The 22,162-nt window shown below is 41.0% G+C and overlaps 1 protein-coding gene across 1 annotated transcript; it reads left to right on the forward strand.

Annotated features, from left to right (window-relative positions):
- The first annotated feature begins 2,393 nt into the window (after positions 1–2,393).
- LOC141737600 (killer cell lectin-like receptor subfamily F member 1) lies at positions 2,394–11,952 on the forward strand. The gene is made up of 6 exons (XM_074572544.1): positions 2,394–2,457; positions 6,515–6,613; positions 8,011–8,142; positions 8,752–8,903; positions 9,814–9,929; positions 10,392–11,952. Exons 1-6 carry the CDS (start codon positions 2,394–2,396, stop codon positions 10,519–10,521), a joined length of 693 nt encoding a protein of 230 aa, XP_074428645.1. The 3' UTR covers positions 10,522–11,952.
- Positions 11,953–22,162: the final 10,210 nt, after the last annotated feature.

Raw genomic sequence — 22,162 nt, forward strand, 5'->3', positions numbered from 1 at the left:
ATTGCTTGGTTAATTTGGGGGATCGGGGCGGGGTGTTATTCTTTTTAGCCTGAAAGACTGTTTTTCCTTTCCTTAGGTGGGTTTTTGGCAATCTTTACATGTAGATATATGAATATATTTTCACTTCTACTCCAAAATTTTAAAAACTAATTTGAGAGTGTGAAGAGGATTTAGTACAAGTGAAACAAAAGACTATAATATTCATATAGTTTATTTACCTGATACATGACTTTTTTAAACTGGTTTGTTCTTATGCAGGAGGATAATCCACCTAGAAATTGATTTCTATCATTATTCCCATGGATGGTTTTTTGCTAATCCTATTACGAGCTTCTTGAGACAACCACAAGATCAAATGCCTTTGATTTACTAGAGCTTTACACAGCTTAGCAAATATACAAGAAGAAAAGAAAAAAGAGAAATAATATAGAAAATAATATAGAGTGATAGGATGATTGTAGTGGGTTGACCGTGATTGGCTGCCAGATGCCCATCCAGCCCCTCTCTCATTCCCGCTCCTCAACAGGACAGGGGAGAAAATTAGATGAAAAAGCTTGTGGGTCAGGATAAAGGCAGAGAGGTCATGTACCAGTTACCATCGTGGGCAAAACAGACTTGACTTGGGGAAAGTTAGTTTATTGCAAATTAAACCAGATTTGGACAGTGAGAAATGAAGACAAAAAGATTAAAGCAACACCTTCCTCCTGCTCCCTCTTCCCAGGCTCAACTTCACCGCTTTATTCCTGACTTCAACACCCTCATCCCCCACCGCCCCCCACCCTGAGCAGCACAGAGGGATGGGGGTTATTGGGTCAATCTCTGCTGCTCCTTCCTCCTCACACTGCTCCCCTGCTGCAGCACTGGTTGTCCATGGGCTGCAGTCCTTCAGGATAAACCTGCTCCAGCATGGGCGCTGTACGTCCCACATATCCACTGTGGGGGTGGATGCAGGACAGTCTAAGTGTCTTAAGTGAAGGAAGGCTTGTTTGGAGTTGTCATGTCTTTTATTTGACCAGCTGTTGCATCTGGTGAACATAAAAGGTATAGCTCAGAGCATGTAAATCATTCCAGGGATGTTCTAGAAACAGTCAAAACCTCCATATTCAAACTTTGCCTTCCAAACAATTCACAAAGCTGGTAACACTGCAAGGATTTGTCTGCACTGGGTACAGGAGAGGTTTTTAGCATTGTGATGCTAAGTACTACCACCCTGTAGAAACAATATATTTGTTGGTCACTCAGCACCTTTTGTTTCATGTTGATCTATCAATCAGCCTCAAGTATTATGTTTGTGTTTGAAAGACTTCTCTGGACACCACTTTTTTTTGCAGTATGTGATTGTACTTCATACAGCTTAACCCTGGCTTTCAGGTACTAACCACAATATAAAAGCTGAGATAAAGTTATTTTGGTTTCCAAGCTTAAATGACCATTCTTAATAATCAGAGAGCTTTTGTTTAAGAAATCAGTGAATAATTTCTGTCTAGTGCTCTGGATGCATTTATATTCCTCCAAACGAGATAAGTGTTTAGGACACTAAGCATTTAATTGGATACTAAAGCTAATGACCTGATGGTCTCTGTCTCCCATGCTGTGTCACCACTAGACACCATATGGACGCATTAAAGTTGAAGCCAGGGTGTAGTCCCGACCCAAAGGAAACCTTGATGAAACCTAGTGAATTTGACAGCTGCCAGAAATCATTATAACCATTTCAGAGAAAAAACAACTTGCAACATTCTACTGAATCCTCAATTTCCAGAAAGAAATATTCCAGACTTAAAAGATCACCAAGAACTTGCTAGAATCCCCAACTTCATTGAACGGTTGCTCAAGTGGACAGGCACAAAGCAGAATCAAAGATCAATACATGTATTTAAATGCCCTTTTCAGCTATTTAATGAGACATAACCGCACACAATCTTCTTTTGGTAAAGCAAGAAGCAATTCCCAGCATTTGAGAAAAACACAGAAGATTACACAGCTGATTTTAATGTAAAGGAAATGAGAAAAGTCCATCAATCCATTGCTTAAGGGACTCAAATCTATTCTCTGGGCAGGATTCTGTGTGCATTGAAAGACTGCGTTTGAGGAATGTGGTATTTCATTGGAGAAAATGCAGTGTTAGAAGTATCTGTTAGAAGGGTCTTCATTTTGTCAGAGAAAGACAGAGGAAGTGAAAAAGAAAAGACAAAGAGTTTACTTGTCTGTGCAGTTTACACTGTTTTTCCATTTCATAGTCCTGCTACTGCATGGCTTCAGCTAAAAGCACAAACGGCCATCCGCTGACCCCTTCCTGTTTATCACGCTCGTTTGAAGCATTTCCCATAACCTAGCTTGACACTAGCAGTCAAACAGTCTTCAATCGGAAGAAGTGACAAAAAGACCTAGAGATGGAGAATGAAGAGGGTTACACAGAACTTCGTTTCAAAACCAGGAAGAAAAGCTCTAATGCAGGTGAGCATGTAAGCATTTATGCTATGCCTTCAGACTTGTTCTGCAAATAACAGATCTCTCCAGCTATATTTGAGTTACCATAAAACCCCCAAAATTTTAGTTGGCGTTGCTAAAGTTGGCAAGGATATATGGCAGTATACAGAGAAATATGATGGGTAGTAGTTAAAATGCAGAGCCAATAGTACCACCAGGCTTGGAGTAGTGGCGCTGACGGTCCCAGTACAAAATAGACACTAGGAGATAGAGGCATATAAGGAAAACATGAGGCGGTAGTCGCCGGCAAGTTTGGCAGTGGTTAATGGCTCATTAGCTATTTAAGTTATCTACAGGGGTTTTGGTTGGGGTTTTTTTTTGTGGGTTTGTTTTTGGTTTTCTTTGCTTTGTTTTGTTTTCAGAAATCACAGCTAAGAAGAATTTAAGAATAATATGAATGAAAATGGTAAGACAGTAACTTGCTGTCCAGTAAGCTTTTTCAAAAACTTCAGTGGATGTTATCAAAAGTGTCAGAAGCAGCAATGAAGAAAGTACAAAGATACATGCTGGAAGGTTTTCAAGCTCATCCTTGCTAACCTTTATTTCTTTTAAGTATCCCAGGGAAGAGCTTCTCAGATCATAAATACCGAGTCTGTAGAGTAATTAGATACCCAGTTTCCAAACAGTTAATTAGCAATGATCATCAGTTCCTGATAAATCCTGGCTTCACAATTATGTAGGAACAATTTTTAACAGACAAAAAGCAAGAGCAACTTTAGTTACTCATTACGGCAGAATAAATTGTGTGCAATTGTATTGATGTAAATTGTGCATGTTTGTCTATTATTACAACGACTTATCTGTGAGCCTGTTCCCAACTGCAGTAAAAGCACAGACCCAGTAAAATTGAGCAAAAAATCAGAAAAATTAATCAGAAAAATTAATATTTATTTAACTAAGAACTTTCAATTGTCTTTAAAATATTTGTCAAAGTGCGCAAAAATATTGCTGTTAACGGAGTACATTACATTAAATATTTCCATTCGAAAGAAGCAGAAAAGTCCAACACAGCGTACGTGGCGAGTAGTATGCGACCACAAACACGCAGAGCACTGAGTGAAAAAGCCAGGTTTAAAATGCCCTATCTTCATTTTCTACCTGCATGATTGGGTAGCATGACACAACAGGGCAGCAGAAAGGTTTCAAGCGAGCAACTAAAGCGAGCAGTGCTTCCATTTAGCTTGTTAAACAGTGCACTGCAGGCTGAGTCTCTACTTGTAGTAAAAGGTGTGTGAGCTAGCTTTAGACCAGACACAGGCTAGCATGATATACGTACGGCATACAGAAGTGTATTCACGGGAGTGCTTAGAAACGGTCGCAACGCTTCATCGGCATGATCTAGTGCAATATCCGTGCCAGTTCATGTAGTACAGAAGGAAGTCCGCAAATGCAGAGCTCCCCTTCCCCCCTTGCAGAGCCATCCGCTCTCGCCAGTGGTGCAGGCTACAGAGCTGACTGGAGAAGCTGGGCAAACGCTGAGCCGTGAGCCCACGCTGCGTTGTCAGCCCTGCGGTATTGCTGCTACCAGAGCTCACCCTGGGCAGCTGAGTGCTAATCTGAGTATTTACGCAAATCACTATTACTGTCTTGCCTGCAGTCTAGACATTGTGAAAATCATGGCAAAGTTAAGATTAGATACCAGATATCCCTAATGCCTTTTTTTTTTTTTTTTTTGTGCAAAGCACTGCATAGCACCCAAAAGAAGAAGGAAAATGTACACAGGTGCTTAACTGTTGCCTATCTAGTGAAAAGTACTGCATTCTGTTTACATCTATTTGCCATCTAAATAGCATTACAATATAAAAACAGTGGACATTAGCTGTTTGAATATTTAAAGATGATTAGTCACAGATACAGCGTTTCCCAAGTAAGTATGACTGAACACAATCACACTTTGAGAAGACAATTGAGGGGAAAAGATATTTGACCTCTGTGCAAAACAGTGATAGCTAGACATGAAGCGAAAGTGTTAGTGGAAATGAGTTTATCATGTCGGACAAAATTCAAGTTGTTTCCTGATTTGAAATACAGCTCTGTGCATTAATTTTTTTAAATAGTAGTGTAGAAGCAAAGAACTTTTCAAACAGCTGATTCACATCTGATCTGGACCACCAGCATTTGAAATATAAGGGCTTCTAAAGGATACTTCCATAGGGTACCTCCTGATCTTATTTAAAAGTTACAGAACAAGTTCTCTAAAAGGTATAACATTTCGGCACCCTGTTTTCTGTTCCAAGAATGGCCGTTTCCATGAAATGGAACTTCTGTTATTCTCTGACTTTATTCCTGGGTCCTAACTCATGGAAGGTTTGCATGTAAATTCTTTTTTCCCATGAAGTTAAGTTTTAACAAAGAGAACAGTGTATTATGCCTTGGTCTTTCTAGAAAAACATTCACAAGGTATTTCCTGAAAGCACTAACGTTAGAAAACTAGGAATAAAAATTAACATGACATTTCCCGCACAGCTGGACAACTTCTAACTGTTCTCCCTGCTCCAAGGAATCCTTTGAGGCATCATAGAACATCCTTTATGCCTCAGTTATTTTAAAGAGCTTTGCTGCATTGCAGCCTACATTAACTATATCGCTAGCCCTTCCAAGAGCATGCTGACAACCTGCTGGAACAAGTCCAGCAAAGGGCTCCTGGGATAGTGAGTGAGCTGGAGAAGACACACAGGAGGAGAGGCTCAGACAATTGACTGTGCAGCTCTAAGAAGAGAAAGTTGAAGGGAGCCTTACCTTCCTCTTTAATTACTGAATGGAAGGGCGTAGAGAAGACAGAACCAAACTCATCTTGAAGGTGCACATCGAAAGACACTAGTAGAAACATGGAAAATCGCAATTTGATACAAGAAAATTTTTCTTACCGTGACGATGGTCAAACTTTAGGGCAGAAGCCTGGAGAGGTAGAGGAATCCCCTTTTTTGTAGAAATTTAGAAATTGACTGGACAAAGCCTTGAGAAACCTGTTGTAACCTGACCCACCTTAAGCAGGAGTCTGGGCTAGATGGCATCCTGACATTCCTTCCAGCCTACATAGTTCTGTGATTCTATATCAAGCTATGTAGAAATCTTTAAATAAAGTGAGTGAACAAACAGAAGCAGCAGGTTTCACTAGGAAGTGGTATGACAGGAGTGTGACTGTCCTATAAGAATAAATTTTAAGATTGTTGGGTAATATTGAGAAGAAAGATTCATCATGATTGTGCATTTCCAGGCTTTTTTGATTCTAATTAAAAGTAATTTTCTTTGAGTTGCAAGGGAACTCATTTTTGCATCTCTATTCACTGACCTTAATCAAGCATCCAGTCTGCAAAGAAGCCCTGTTACTTAATTTTTCAAACATTTTGTAGTAATTTTCCATGTGGGATTAGCTGAACATCAAGGACTTATTAAAAAAAAAATCCAAATTATAATGTGGTCTTTTCTAAAGGCCTTTGACTTGGCATCCAGTGTACAGGTGATAAAACTAATTAGTGACTCCTGGAGTTACAGGGTTTAATTTTCAGAGAATCTACTGGTCCTTTCTTGCTTGATAGTGTTGGTATTAATAGTCCTAGAACTTCATTTTTGTTCTTGCATGTTATATACATCTCTTTCTCTGCAACTGTTAGAAACTTCAGCTCTTCCTTTTTCACTAAGTTTGTGAGGTTTTCTTTAGCAATGTTTGCTAAGTGCTTTTTGTGACATCTAACAGTCTTTATGATATCTGCAAGTGACATACCCCTGCTATGAAAAAGCAGAAGCTGTTCAGTAGCCACACAAAACCTCAAATGAACTGGCAAATGGTGAAGACAGCATGAGAAAATTCAAGCCCCCAAAAGTTTTCATAAATGGAAGCTTATTAGAAGCAAGAACCACTTGATATGCAGAAGGCAAGCAGAAAGGAGAAAGCAACTGTGACAAAACACACAGAAATGTGACGGTGATGGATGTTCTGTCTGAAAGACGTCTAGAGAAATCCAGATTTATGTCATAGTTAGCAATTCATGCTGTGTTTGTAAAATCCTCTTATTTCTTGCAGAACTTCCCCCTAACTCTTCAGGCTTGCGGTGCTTTGCTGCCCTCTCAGGATTTCTGAATGTTATATTTTTGGGAGCTGTGATCACACTAATTCAGCAATGTGAGTGAAATGTTTTGCTTTAATTACTGTGAAATTGACAGGTATCAGTCCTTAATTTCAACAAGTTTTGCAAACAAACTGTTTTGATGAGGTGACAAGACCACTCATGCTTTCTACTATTGTGTTTCTGATGAAGGTGGGAGGGACTCACCAGCATTTTGGGGCTGTGGATCTACAGAAGGTCATTGGCTTTCAGAGGACCATTCCATGTTTGGGGTGTATGAAGAGGGCTGGAGTCTTTCTCACTTTCCAGTCCCCCAGTCTGGAAGTCCCTCCTATTCCTTTCCAAAACTGAACAAGGGTTTCTAGCCAAAAAAATCCATCCATCCATCCATCCATCCATCCATCCATCCATCCATCCATCCATCCATCAGTTTAGAAAAACACTTCTAGTGATGAAACAGAACTCACTCCAGGTATATGGTTCAGCTGGAACCCCTGCTATCTCCTCCTCCCCTCATCCTCGCATCCAGCCTTCACCTCCTGACACCCTGGTTTGCTTACCTTAAGTCTCAGCCAGTCCTCCCTGGTGTGAACAATGGGAATGTGAGCTGGACTTCAGGGATGGGTGAGATAGGAGGCTGGAAGACGGTACATATAGTTGGAAAAAACCTCTCTAAACCGAAATAAAAACGTGTGCCTCTAAATTCGTAAAAGTGGCCTTTGCATTGTCCACAGAACTTGTGCATAAGCACTGGGTCACTGCCGGCACTGATCATGCGCATACAGACGTGTGCCATTATCCCTGGGCATCTAAACCTAGAGATCAGAGAGAAATGGTTGCAATTGCCCTGGTTAAGCAAGTTCAACAAGTTTTTAGGTTGCCATCAATGAGCATTGATCAAGGAGTCTAATTTTAGTTTCCTCCTTTAGAAAATCTATTAGTCCCGATGTTCAGCCTGCTTCTGGACACCAAAATCACTTTGCATATCAAAAACACTTGAGAACACAGGAGAAAATGAGAATTGAGAAGCACTTCTGGGCACGAATGTCCTGCAGAGTCAGCTGTTCTCCCATTCCCTGGACTCGAGTCCTGCCCTCTCACATCAACCCATTCTTTTCTGAAATAAGCTCAATGCAAATTTCAGGAACTGGAAAATCAAAGGCACAACCATGTTATTTGAAAGACAACCGTAGCATGCCATGTTGTCAAAAGCATGATGATAATGGACTCTACTCTGTCTTTGTGAAGTCGGTCACCTCAGGCATTTGTATAATGTAGATGATCTTGATGTTCAGCTCTCTACCTACCATTTACAGGAGAGCTGGAAGGGCAAATGCGCAACCTGAGTTTCCACTTAAATCTCCCGTTATTAGCTATTGAATAGATAAAATGTGGGGGTTCTATAGAGTGCACTTGTGAGCTTTACATTAAAATATTGGAGGTTCTTGTCTAGGTGACTTGCTATCAAGTCATGTGTGGAAGCCCAGAGAAAATCTTTCTGAAAGTGACAGTATCTTTGGGGAAGATCTTCATGAAAACAGCTCACTGACTGCATTAAAGGAAAGCTTATGCATGCATACAAACGGTAAGGAAATATAGTCTCGCTTATCGTAGCATTAATGGTTTGAAGCTCTTGAAAAGATTAATATAAAAATAAACACCTGCACAAAGGAATTGACCTTTTGATTACAGAATAAGCATGTATATATTGATAAATAAGTATAAAGTGATATATTTTAGAGTTCCATCCTTGAAAATTTTAGTTTAAGCCAAAAATAGGAGTGGAGCAGCATTACTGAAGATCTTTGTTATTTCTCCATAGATGCCATTTAATTGCACTCCTCCCAGTGATTTCAGCAGAGCTGGGATCTTTACCCGATTATTATGTAAAATATTTAGTACAATTATCTAGGGTTCTGAAATATTTAAAGGCACAGAGTGATCCCTAAGCAAAGAATGACGATCCTTATTACCACTGTGGCTATCCTTACGGCCACTGTAAAGCAGGGACAACGTGCTTTCTTAAAATGAGCTATACCATCACAATTTCTGCCCCACCCCTAGTTTAAACTTTACCATCTTATTCAAAAGCCACAGAAAAAGGAGGAGCCAATAATAATGATACCAGTTGTAAAAAAAAACCCAAAAAACAAAAAACAGTGACCAAAACCCCTTCACTCCAAACTCTTCACAGACTCCAGATGTGAACTCTGCCCTGTTGGCTGGAAGCTGCATTATGGGAGATGTTATTTCTACTCAGAAACTCGTGACACCTGGGAGAACAGTAGAAAGTATTGCTCAGGAAAAAAATCTGAGCTCCTGTTCATAGAGGATGAGACTGAAATGGTAAGCTATTGTAAGGTACTCTGTGGTTTAAATATTCTTTTTACTTATACCTTGTGAATCCACATATCAAAGTATAGCTTTCCATGTATTTTTAGGAGCCATTTCTAATACAGATGTGCTCATAACAGGCATCGTCAGTGGAAAGTGCTCTGATGATTGGCTTCTGCACGTAAAGGAACATCTGTGTCAAACAGAAGACCGATAGCCTACATGCAATGATATGCCTAGAGGTTGTCTCCAGCAAGAAGCAGCTGGGATTTGAAGGATTCTTGCATGTTTTATTCCAAATCAAACCTCTTCAGAACTAAGCTGTCATAAAGGCTCTTGCCTTTCTTTGGGAGATGAAGCTGTTTCTCTGTACTACATACATTTTTAAATGTCAGTACCATGTCTGCAGCAATAGAAAAATCGGTTCTGCGGACAAAATCCTAACCTCTATTGTGCCTCTTTTGTGCTCCTCATTTTGCTTAAAGGTGACCAGGTTCAAGCAGTCACTTCTAGAGCACCCAGGAGGGTGAGCTGGCAAAATGATCTCCTGTCTTCCTTGTAGGGGGGTAAAAGAGGAAATAGCTTCAGCTCCGGTAATTCAGATCAGCCTGATGCTCATCATCTAAAGTGTGCTAGCGGAATGGGTGTGGGGCCAGCAAGGAGCCAAAGGTTAGCTCTTTGGTTGCTCCACTTACCATCATTAACCACGGTACTGGGTATAGTGGAGAATTGGAACTAATTTCCATGTGGTTTGTTGGTGTTTTTTTTTTCTTTCTTCTCAATTTCTGGGAAACATTCTATGGAATCTTTGGGCATGAAAGCCTTGCTGGTTTTAAAATATTAATTACCACTACACGTTACTGGTGCTGGAGTTTTATGAAGTGTCACTATTATGAGAGTTCAAAGACATACCTCTCTCTAGGACTTCTTAAACAAACTGAAGGATAAAAGCCTTGGCTTCGTTTGGACTGGATTAAGCTTTGATGACGAGGAAGGAAGATGGGTATGGCTCAGCGACCCCAAACATCCAGGGCACAGGTATGTTCATTGTGGGGTGAGTATGTTTTGGCTTCCATGACATGTTCTCCCCTCGCTGCGCATGGGCTGTTCAGCCATTAGACTGCGAGAAAGGAGTAGTAAGATATGAGGGCCTGTACTCCAGTTAGGCAGCTCAGTCTATTCTGATTTTTCTCAGTAGGGAATTCTGATCAAAACATGCAGTTGAAAAATGAAATTCCTTGACAGCTCTCAGAAAAGGAACTAATTTTATTAGGAGGTGCCTTTGCTCTGCAAGCTTTTTACTTCCAGCTGCGTAACAAGCAGGGAAACAGAGAAAGAGTGAAGGTTAGTAAACAAATAAAACCTGTCTGTATGTCAGAGAATCAAAAGAATCGCGGCATAAAGACCAAAACAAATCCAGTCTTTGTGGTTTCATTCTTTGTATAGGCAAACAAATTTTTTCAATGATCTTCATATCTCTGTGTTGTTTGGCTCTTGCAGTTTTACAGTAAAACGAAGGAAGAAAGAAGAAAAATGTGCTGTCTATAAGCTGACAGAAATGCATGCTGATAACTGCCTCTCCCTGTACAAGTGGATTTGCAAGAAGAGTGCAGTCCTTCTGGGTATCTAAGATATTGTAAAGTGAATGTGAATGGGGTCTTTGAAGGGTTTTGGAAGGTTTAGACCACTTTACCGTGGGTAGGATATCTGATGTAAAATGCAAGGGAAATTGTTGACCTGACTTACGATGAATCGATGCATTGTGATTCTATTTGCAACTAAAGTCCAGGAAGATTTCAGGCTTGTGTCTCTCTTCAGGATGAAGGTACAAAATCTATGTGTCTTTCTGCACGCTGATGCATTGCCCCTTAGAGCTATTAAAATAAACAGCCTACTAATTTTAAGTAGTTTATAGAGTCTAAGAGTTGTGTAAAACACAGGTGAAATGAGTTTGTTTTTTTTTTTACCAGCCTGGTAACTAGATCATACAGCAGGCAAAAAGTTGCTGTTGCTACTTACTTCAGGTGAAATGGTGATAATCAGTGCTATGCACTTAAAGAAGCCTGGAAATCTCACCACTGGAGGTCCAATATGGGAAGACAGCATAGCTCTGCACAAGAGAAAGTCAAGATCTAGTATCTTTTTAAAAAAGTTTAATTTCATGGACATCATTCAGTGTTACAGAATTTGGCACTTAAAAACCCCATAAGTATCTCTTCGATTTGGATGTGAGATTTAGTTGCCTGATATGATGTCTTTCTTCATGCATACTAGAAATGGAAAAATCATAGCTATGGGGCTACAGGGCTATGATCCTTCCTTTTGTTAGTCCACTTCACAGACATTTTTTACAGGTCAAAAATGGATGTTGAAACCCTTCTACATCTCGGGGATACTGATCAGGACGAGGCCAGCAGATCTCAGAGATGTTTGCTCTTTTCTGTCTGATCTTACCTCGAGATAACTTGTACAGGTCTGAGAGTAATCTGTAGTTCTTCCTTGTTACGTATAACCGTAACCATGTTAAATTTTATTTTTATAGCTAAGAAAAATAAGTGTAATGATTCAAATGATGACTCTAGGATGTAAAGCCAAGTTGAGGAAGATCACACTGAGAGGCAATTCTGTTGCATTTTAGACTGTGGTAGTACTGAGGTTTACTTCGTGATCTGTTTGGTGTACAGTAACCTCTCCCTTTGTGGCTTCTATACTACATGTCAGACTCAGGTGTAAGGGTGGGGTGCTCTAGCATTTCTGGCAATTGTTTGAAAATTATTAGCAAATGCTTGGCAATTCCTAAAGACATCTGAGCCTAACATAGCATACAATTGCAATGATTCCTGTGAGCTGAGTGTTGGTGCTTCTATAGGTATGACGTAATTAAAACCACATCCTTCAGCAGGTGTTACTTACACATCTGCTGTCGATAAATTATACACAATAAGGTAATTTGTGGGCACTTGATGAGCACGCAATTGCAACGGTGTTATACATTTCTAACATTATCTGGCTAGCTCCTTGATAAAAAAAAGTCTTTTTCATAAAATTGGTAAATGGTTGTATGTCATACTTGTATGTAGTTTTTTATATCTCTATAATTGAGGAAATTCTGGTTTTCTACCTAGCCCATCCACTTTTACATAGCTGTTTTATATCTCTGGCATCATATATAACACTACACAAACATGCAGTTTTCCCAGTCCCAATGTTGCAAATATACACGCAATAGCATACATTCTTCTAAAATAAAATTTACCATCGTAATTATTTCTATACTTAATTGATTAAGCTTTGCTTTTTGTAGCACTTAAACTATTATGTTTTATAAGCACACCGCATCACATTCATGTATGTTTATGTTGCATGTACAAGAATAATACATTAGTGATCATGATCACTGTATATCCTAATTGAGAGAAATGGGGTTTCCCTTGCTTGGAGATGGGAACATTTGTCTCATTTTTCCCCAGTATTCATAGGTGAATGTGATGGTCTTGATTTTAATTTCAGCCATGGGAATTGACTAAAAAACTCCCAGTATTATATCTTTTCCATTTCATATATACATATACAACAATAACAAGAAAGCAAAACCAGCTAAACCAAATCAATGCAACTTAGAAGCAGCAATACCATTAGGGTTGAAATGGTTTATTTGTTCTTCTGTACTACTCTTTTTTATCCTTCCTTGCTTTTCCATATGCGAGGTCCATACAATATCGGGCACTCCCACTAACACCCTGCTTCGTACTTACCCTCCTTCTCCAGTTCCACTGCTGCAGTCCACTGTTAGCAAATGTTATGGGCTGGACCAGTTCCAGCGTGCTGTTATCCCCTTTTCTCATTTCTCATAATTCTCCTTGCTTGCTGGATCCCTTTTGCTAATTCTATCCGAGCAATAGTGGATGTCAGTGCTCAGTCTGAGCAACTGTTTGTTGCTCAAGCTAGATTCTTATATGTCAAGCATAGGGCTTTTCTTTAGTTTAACCACCCCTTCAATGCAAGTATCATCAATTAGGGGCCTTGTCATCTGCATTATTGTACTAATCTGTTCTGAATCTAATGTGATAGTGATTTGCTGTATTCTGTCCTTGACCGTATCTCTGGCCCTTTGTGTTTCTACAATGCCTTCAAAAACTAAAAGTTCTCTCAGTTTTTCAGCTGGTTCTCTATTGTGGAGCTCTTTTTGCTATGGGGCAGATGGTAGTAGATAATCATATTCTTTCAGACTCTTCCTAGCACAACCATTACAACTCCATATCTTGGGTGGATCCCAATGTTGTCTAAATTCCCCTTAAGATCCTTTTCCTGCTTTATAGCTGTGTCTAATGTCCCAGGGCTAGACTATACACAACAACTGTTTCAATACAACTTGGTCATAATTTGGGGCTTGTCTCCTTCTATTGTTTAGAAGACTGGTCAGAAGGTGACAATTTTTTCCATGCCAAATACATTTCTACTGTTACATTTGACTTGTGCTAATATATATAATACGATGTGATGTATTCACTTATAATGATCATTTGCTACTTCAAAGACTGCACCTATATTCCACCAGTTCACCCAGAAGCTGTAGCAGATGTTCAAGAGGAATTCTCCTGATCAGTCATGGTTAAACTAATATTAGCATCTAACTTAAGAGGCCATTTAATACGCAGGTTTTTTGTTTAAAAGATTGGCTTTTGGGGCCAAGACTCTTGATTATTCTGGGATCTAGTGAGCAGTGATCATTGATTCCTCCCTAACAACTCAGTGACTCTGGTTGTGTATTTCTCTTCTATATTTTGTTTGCCCATCTTACGTTTTTACAGTAACCCAGGTAGTGATGGGTGGTACTGGGTTCATTTTGAACACTGCCGGCACTCAGCATCAGAAGAATGTGTACTTTTAGCCTTACACTTCTCTGTGGAAGGGTCACTATCTTGATCAAACCATTATTCGCTATCCTCTAAGTCAGTATCATCACGAGAGGGTGCTTTGGTAAGAGCTGTGTCCATGCCTTGCTTTGCATATAATGTTGCTCTACAGCTTCAATCCCATCTAGAGTTTTAATTTCTCAGTGTTTTAACTCAGTACGCTTCTATTTCAGCTTTTCATTTCTTGCCTTTGCTTTTGAAGTCTGAATTTCCTGATCTAGCCTATGTGTCACTGACCACATTGCCCATATGCTGCCTCGCTTGATCTCATTGCTGGTAAGTTGTGGTGTTAACACTTTAAAGTTTGCAAACTCTTGCAAACTTTATCTGTGTTATGAAAATTGGGCTCTCAGTGCTTGAGCGACCCCATTCCCCAATTCCAACAGTTCTTATAAAATGGAGACGGAGTATAAGCAGGATGCTTGCCAGGAGTATAAGCAGGATGCTTGCCAGAACCACAGGAACACGTTAGCTGCATTCTGGTTCTTCTGTGATCACTAGAAACTGCCATCCACAGAAAGGCTTTCACAGAAAAGCTGCTCACAGTCTTTGTTACACTCTGGGTCTTATTACGGCCAAAAGGAAACGCACACCTTATATACAAAGTCGAGAAGTCATTGTTTGGCTAACTAAAGTTGCAACAGTCTAATCAGAATATAACAAATTATTAGTCCAGTTACAATAATACTGTACAGTTCAAATTGTCAGAAAAAGTCTCATTAATAATACATTAAAATTCCTGAAGTGTACTTCCTAGTAGAGTTTTGTTCATCACTGCAATGCCCCACGAGTCCTATGTCTATGGTACCTCTCTTACACGAGAAGAATAAGGAGAGGGGGTGTGTGGAGTCATCGACTGGTGTCCATGAAGTGGTTTCTCAGGACGAATATGTTGTTGATGGAGCTAAATTTTTTCCTCCTCGTTCGTGTTTCAAGCTGGAGTTATATTTTCTTTAATATAATTTAGTTATATAAACTGGTTCCCACTAATAGTTTGACTATCTTTATTTGACTATCTTAGTTAAAGATACACAATATCCTCTGTAGCCTCAGGCTGTGGGGTTAATATTTGCTAGTAAATAACAGCATAGGTCAGCTACACCTGCTATGTGATATTCACAGAGCTAACTGAAAACAAGTTGTGCAATTGTTCCCTGGCTGCTAGAGAACTGCTATCACAGCTAAAAGAAGCTGAAATCAGCTCAGGCCAAGACAAGTGCAGACAAATGGATGGATTAAAGCCTGTCACTTTTCCTGGTAATGTGAAGATCCTATTTACTGGGCTACAGGGCTTGCCGTCTCGTTCTTTTCCATGTTCTCTCACAGCCTTTCTACAAAAGAGTGACGAGGCCTTTCCTATGGTTGTAATATGAATGTTGTATGGATATAAATAGAAAATGCTTTATTCAAAGACACATGAAGAATTGTAATCTGAATGCTTGCTCTTGCTATATCTACGTGATGTGCCTTAACATCTTGAATACCATTCAAGTTTTTCTGTCAAATACAAATTCATCAGTATTTGTAAGTGTAGTGTCAACTGACTGGTGTGCTTTCAAAGTGAAAAAACAGTTGTATCAGGATATCCAGCCAAGCCTAGAGAGCTCAGCAGCTTCTTTGCTTTCACTGCTGTCTAATTTTGCTGGAGCCCTGTGGGCACACAGGTGTGCAATGAAACACGCTGAATAAATGCGCTGTAGCCAGAAGGAAATATTATGTTGCCTGTCAACAGCGAAGTTCAGATAGCTAACCAAATATTACTGCTAAAAGTGCAAAATAAACAAGCTAAATAATAGAAAAATGAAAGATTATCAACTCAGGATATGGTTTGGTCCTCATAGACTTTTGATCACGTTATGTACATCGCATTTCAAACAGAAATGCAACCTGTTTGGCTGTGCCTACTAAACCAGAAGAATATGAAACAGCTTTCCCATACACATGGGTAATTGAGATCCCTCTGACCACTAAATTTTTATGCTGAAACCCCAAAGGCAGGCTAAGGAGTCCTGATTCTTTAGGATTCTAGCATTGCGAGCTGCACTTCCCTGTGAACCGTCATGTGCTTTCTCCCCAGTCACCAGTTTCTAACTCTAGAACCATGCAGTCAGCCTTCTAGTTCATAGCAATCTGTTAGTTTGCTGGCTTGCTAGATTTGTTCTCCTGCAAAGTTTTACATGGTGTAGGGAGCTTACCTCGCATAGAAAACCAATTAAGATTCAGGCTTTAATGCTGAAACTTCTCCAGGGTCCAAGTTCAGCCTTTTCTCCCCGTCCTGTGCCACCCCAGGTGGTACACTGCAGTTCTGCTGACTTTGACTCCCTCTGACTGAGAACTGGGCCACTACCTTGATCCCGTGAAATGCCAAAGTTGACTCAATAGCCTTGGTGACTATTAAGCAGGTATTTATTGCAGCGCCAGGCGCACAGGGGATTGCTCCACCTAATGTGCATGCCGATGGATTTAGATGTACAGTTTAAATACATACTATGTATGCATATTCACTAGTTTTCCAAGAAATGATTGCCTATTCATTAACTCATTATTACCGGTTACTGCCCACTCCTGCATGCGCACTAGAGTCTCTCGGTGGTCTTCAGAGACATCTGGTGGTCGTTTACTTCCTCACTCCTCTTCATCGTTGTGACTTCTGGGTGAACTGCAGGCCTCTGCTCTACTTCTTTATTCTTGCTGGCACATCAAAAGTGTTAGTTTTGACTAGTCTCTGCATTCCTCAGTAACCCTGGGTGCCTTGTTTTGAGAGATAAGCTTCTACTACAAGGTTATATTGACCTAAAGCATTCTTTCTTAAAAAATAGGAGATAAGTTCTAACATTTAGTACTACAACTGTTGCATCTGCTCTTTCTACAGCCTTAAGGCACCCAGTCTCTTAAATTAAGCTCCTACTCTAATTTACAGTTCTAATATATTAAGCACCTACTTCAATTAGTTTAAAGCTTTAATATATCAAACCCTACTTCAACCTCATAGTCGATGTAGTAAGGTCATGTATTATATTCCTCATCTTCAAGGCATTTTGATCACTATTTATATTCTGAGGTTTAAACTGTTTCCTTCTGTTAGACAAAAATATATTTACTTATTTATACAGCGTATTATGAGAAATATAAAAGTCATGGCCTTCTTTACTGAGGCACTGGAGTGGGTCCAGAGAAGGGCAACGAAGCTGGTGAGGGGTCTGGAGAATAAGTCTTCTGAGGAGCGGCTGAGGGAATTGGAATTGTTTAGTCTCGAGAAAAGGAGGCTGAGGGGAGACCTTATCACTCTCTACAACTACCTGAAAGGAGGTTGTAGAGAGGTGGGGGTCGGTCTCTTCTCCCAAGTAACAGGTGATAGGACAAGAGGAAATGGCCTCAAGTTGCACCAGGGGAGGTTTAGATGGGATATTAGGAAAAATTTTTACACTGAAAGGGTTATCAAGCATTGGAACAGGCTGCCCAGGGAAGTGGTTGAGGCACCATCCCTGGAGGTATTTAAAAGATGGGTAGACACAGTGCTTAGAGATATGGCTCAGTGATGGTTTTTGTCAGAGTTAGGTTGATGGTTGGACTAGGTGATCTGAAAGGTCCCTTCCAACCTAGGCCATTCTATGATTCTATGATTCTTAATGGAGTCCTAGATAGTCCTTATAAAAAATTCTATAAAACGTCCACTTCCCACAGAATCACTCAAGTGAAAGCGGAGAATACATCCGTTAGCTTCATGTAAATTGGTCCCAGGATGAATAAGCACTGGTGCTCTATGGAGCTATAACTGAAAGAATTATCTTTTGAATCTTGAAATTGTATGTTCAAGAAAAAATCGTTCATGGTTGTGTTTCTGCCTCCTAGGGAAAAATTTAAAAATGTCGCATACTTGCAGTTGTAAAGAAGTAACGCTAGAGAGCACTGGAAGTTTTGACGAAGGAAGTGTTCATTGTACTCTCATTTGCTCCCTAAACTGGGCTGAAAAACACGTAGTAAGTAAGGGCTGTGCTCCTTTAAACTACCAGAGGAAAAAAAAAAACAAAACCCAGAATCATAAAACCATCAAATAAATAGGGGAAGAAGGGACCTCTGGAAGTCTCTAGCCTAACCTCCTGCTCATAGCACGGCTAACTTCGAAACTAGACGATGTCACTTGGGGCAGCTCTCTTGTCCCTGTGGGCTTCAGCCGAGGACAGTGATCACACTGCCTCTCTGGGCATTTGTTCCAGTGCTGCACCACTCCTACGAAGGAAGAAATTTTTCCTTCCGCAGCACTGCAGCTTGTGCCCATTGCCTATTTTACACGTCTGAGAAGAGTCTGACTCCAACTTCTGTATACGTCCCTCCCCATTAAGTTGTGGATGGTGGCAAACTAGACCCCCTTCCCCTTAATATTCCCTTCTCCAGGCTGTCTGGACCCTGATTCTGCCACCCACTTAGTGGCTCTCCACTGAGTTTGCCTGAGATTGTCAACACGTCTCTTGAAGTAGCACGCTGAAAAGGAGACGCTGTACTTCAGCTGCGGCCTCATGACTATGTTGAACAAAGCGAAATAAGCACTTGATAGCTGTGCTCTTTTTGGCCAGTGCAGCCCTTCCTTATGCATTAGCTTTCCTTGCCATAGGGGCACACCGCTTATTCATTGCTCAGCATGTTTTACTGCATGGAACCTGTTGCACATTTTCTGTGTTCAGATATATCTAGTCACAGGCTTTTTCTGTCTTCTAATAGTGGTTCTAGGCTTAGTACTACTATGTGTTACACATGTATATACGTGTCGTGTATGTATACATACTTTTATACTATTTCTAAGAGATTTTAAAGCACGAATATCCCATTTCCTAGTTTGCTGGTGCAGAACAGAGATCTCAGTCAGATCCCATCTAATCTCAGTTCCATATCTCTGCCCTAATGATTGCAGCATATCCAGAGATACTTGCAAAGCGGGGAAACACTCATCTGTCCTGCCTTTGAATTTATATTGTAAGCTGAATCTGTCTTTGTAGCTGATGGAAAGAGAGGCAGTTCCAGAGGGCTCCTTATCTCAGACACAAAGTTAGAATTTAGTCTCCTCCTAGACTGCTGAGCTGCGTTCACTTAACTGAAGGAGGCATTAACAGTTACTCTAACTGAGGCTTAACTCAGATCACTGGGCTTAGGTGAGATATTCCAATGCAGTCTTGCTCATTGCTGCAGTTTGGAGAAGGTTAGCATATATACCACTGACACAGTACATATATTATGATTCACAGAATCCCAGAATGGTAGGGGATGGAAGGGACCTCTGGAGATCATCTAGTCCAAACCCCCTGCCAGAGCAGGGTCACCTAGAGCAGGTTGCACAGGAACACGTCCAGGCGGGTTTTGAATGTCTCCAGAGACGGAGACTCCACCACCTCTCTGGGCAGCCTGTGCCAGTGCTCTGCCACCCTCAAAGGAAAGAAGTTCCTCCTCATGTTTAGATGGAACTTCCTATGCTCAAGTTTGTGCTTGTTACCTCTTGTCCTGTCGCTGGGCACCACTGAAAAGAGCCTGGCCCCATCCTCCTGACACCCACCCTTTAAGTATTTATAAGCGTTCATAAGATCCCCCCTCAGTCTTCTCCAGACTGAAGAGACCCAAATCCCTCAGCCTTTCCTCATAAGAGAGATGTTCCAGTCCTCTAATTGTCATTGTAGCCTTTTGCTGTACCCTTTCCAGCAGTTCCCTGTCCTTCTTGAACTGGGGAGCCCAGAACTGCACACATTCAACAACGTTATTACTGCTTATAGATACACGTGTCCCTATTATCTGCAAATATTAGGAATATTAACTTAAATGTAGCTCAGTGGCAAATCTAAAATGTTTGTAAAGCTGCTCAATGGATATTAATTCCAATACCTTCTGGAATAATTATAAGCTGTCTGTGATCTAGCCACCTTTTGTCCATTCAATCCACACAATTTATAGATGCTCAGGCTTTTACAACGCCTTTTCTTCCAATTTCATAAGCAGAAAGAAAATTATTGCCAAAAAGCTCCATGACAGTAACTAAGTACATCAGTGGCCAAGGAATGTCTAACTCTACGTGTGAGTGCATTTACAGAAGGAGCTTTGGAATACATGGGAAGAAGGAAACTGATGTATCTGGATGTAAGTCTTACAGTTTGTGAAACAACAACCTACAAAAATATGATGCATCAATCATTAGCCTGGCTACTGAAAGGAGTGCTGTGCTGAGGGACCAGAGTGCTGAGCAGTCTTCCAGCCTCTGGCCTGCTGAGTATTCCTGGGCAAGTCCTTTTACTTTTGCCCTTCCAATTGAGTCCTGGAAATAGTGACATGCCCTTCTTTGCTAAGTGGTCTCAGACTCACAAGTTAAAATACTACCCAAAAGACAACACTTTATCATACATGAGGGTAAGAACTAGACCTGAAGGAAGGAAGGCTATGTCTGTATGGCAGAATACAGCACATCATGGAAGACCTAAACAAATAGACTTCAACCTGTAAGTCCACATGGTGGACGCAGTGCTGCACTGTGTTCTAAGCAGGTATCCAGCACTCTGTGTTACCGTGTAGTTGCATCAAACCAGGATGTGTTCACTCAGCCACAGTGCTGTGGTGATGTCAGGGTGATCTGCAACTGTACCAGCACCTCTGCTATGTCTCACCTTGCAGAGAACATCCTCTGTTGTCCAAAACACTAGATGCTGTTGCGTAGACATATGGTCTGCAGAGAGATACACCACTTTTTCCCCACCAGTCATTCTCCAAGTCACAGATACAGGGTTCCAGAAGACCAGAACATGCCTTATAACATCACCAAGAACATGCTACCTATGGAAGTGGTCCCAGCAGGCTCACTGCTTTGATCCTTTGAAGGAAAACTAACTCAGTACACAAAAGTGCAGGAAAGGAAAGAAGGCAACATGTCAGTGTGCTGGAAGGGATGTTCACTAGCTCCTTCCTGACATGCCATCACCAAACTGTTGCTGAGACTGAGCACGTTCTCCTGCCCACATATTCAGTCCACCACTGCTCAGCATTGAAAAACGCATCCAAGGGAATACATGGCACTCAGAATAAATGATCTGCAGAGCAATATCTTTGGGAATTAACCTGAAGTTCAGAAAGAGTTGACGTGCCCCAAAACCCCTTCATAGGGAAGAAACCCAACTAACAGGCTTCTGACCTTGTTTGCATCTCACCTACTCCAAGTCCCACCTTGCTGATCATGAAGCTGCCGGCATGGAAATATTTAGCTTGCAATCTGCAGGCACAGCTAGTGCACTGAGCAATTTTTTTTGGTTTGGTGTTTTGGTTGGTTGGTTGGTTGGTTGGTTGTTTTTTTTTTTTTCCTTTTTCTTGGTAAATTCATGGGTTTGCTCTGTTTAGATGACATCTTTTTTGCTGCAGTGTGGGATAACAATGCACAGACTTTCATTTATGGCAGGAAGTGTCTTTGGTTGTAGCCCTAGCTCTGATCACCTCTTCTGGGCACCACTCTTCCACCTCATTGTACATACAGGCTCTGCTGTGACACAGGGTTTAGAATCAAAACCCAAACTGGAGATGTACTCATGGGATTCACTCAGTTTAGCTCGGAAGTCTCTGTGTTGCAGCTCAGCCTTCAGGAAGTGGAAAAGTCCATTTTGTTTTCAGAGCAGCAGTTCAAGTTCTTCAAAATGTGCACCACAGGACAGATGGAGCCCTGGGCTGGGCAGCCTGTGGCAGAAGGTGCTGAATTCTGCTTTGCAGCCCACGTCGCTGTTTTCAGTCTACTTTTACCTTCGCACGCAATGAAGCACACACTGTCACACCCACAGAAGGGATGTCGTCTGCAGTTGTTATCACATTTACTCTGTGCATGGCTGGAACTGGTAACTGTGCTAACACCACAACATTACTAAGCGACGCCACTCAGGCATGACAGTTAGAAGTGGAGAGTCTACCTGCAATCAGGAGCACGTGTCAAGATGGGGAAAAATGTGAGCTCGCATTCATTTGCCTACCTCAACAGAGCCACTGAAGCTCCAGATTGCCAAACCCTAAATGATGCGCAGAGGAATCCTAGAAAACAACCCCACCATCTTTCCTCGCAGATGCTGCAAGAAAGTCGGAACTGACAGATATCTCCGTGCTCTGGCAAACAGTATGAAAACTCAAGGCTAAAAAAATCACTCCTGCCCTCCCTGTTACGTGGCTGACGTACACAGCAAGTCCTGCTGTTTTCCTGGCCTCACCAGCATTCATGTACTCTAAGTTAAACGTATTAATCAGGTGGCTAGGAGGAAAGAAGAGGGTTGAGGTAAGGCTCTACCTGGTGAATCCAAAAGACATGAGGTGATGGTGGGTTCCGGGAGAAGTTAAACCACATGGATGCTC

Source organism: Larus michahellis, chromosome 1, assembly GCF_964199755.1.
Source record: "Larus michahellis chromosome 1, bLarMic1.1, whole genome shotgun sequence".
NCBI classification, from domain to species: Eukaryota; Metazoa; Chordata; class Aves; order Charadriiformes; family Laridae; genus Larus; species Larus michahellis.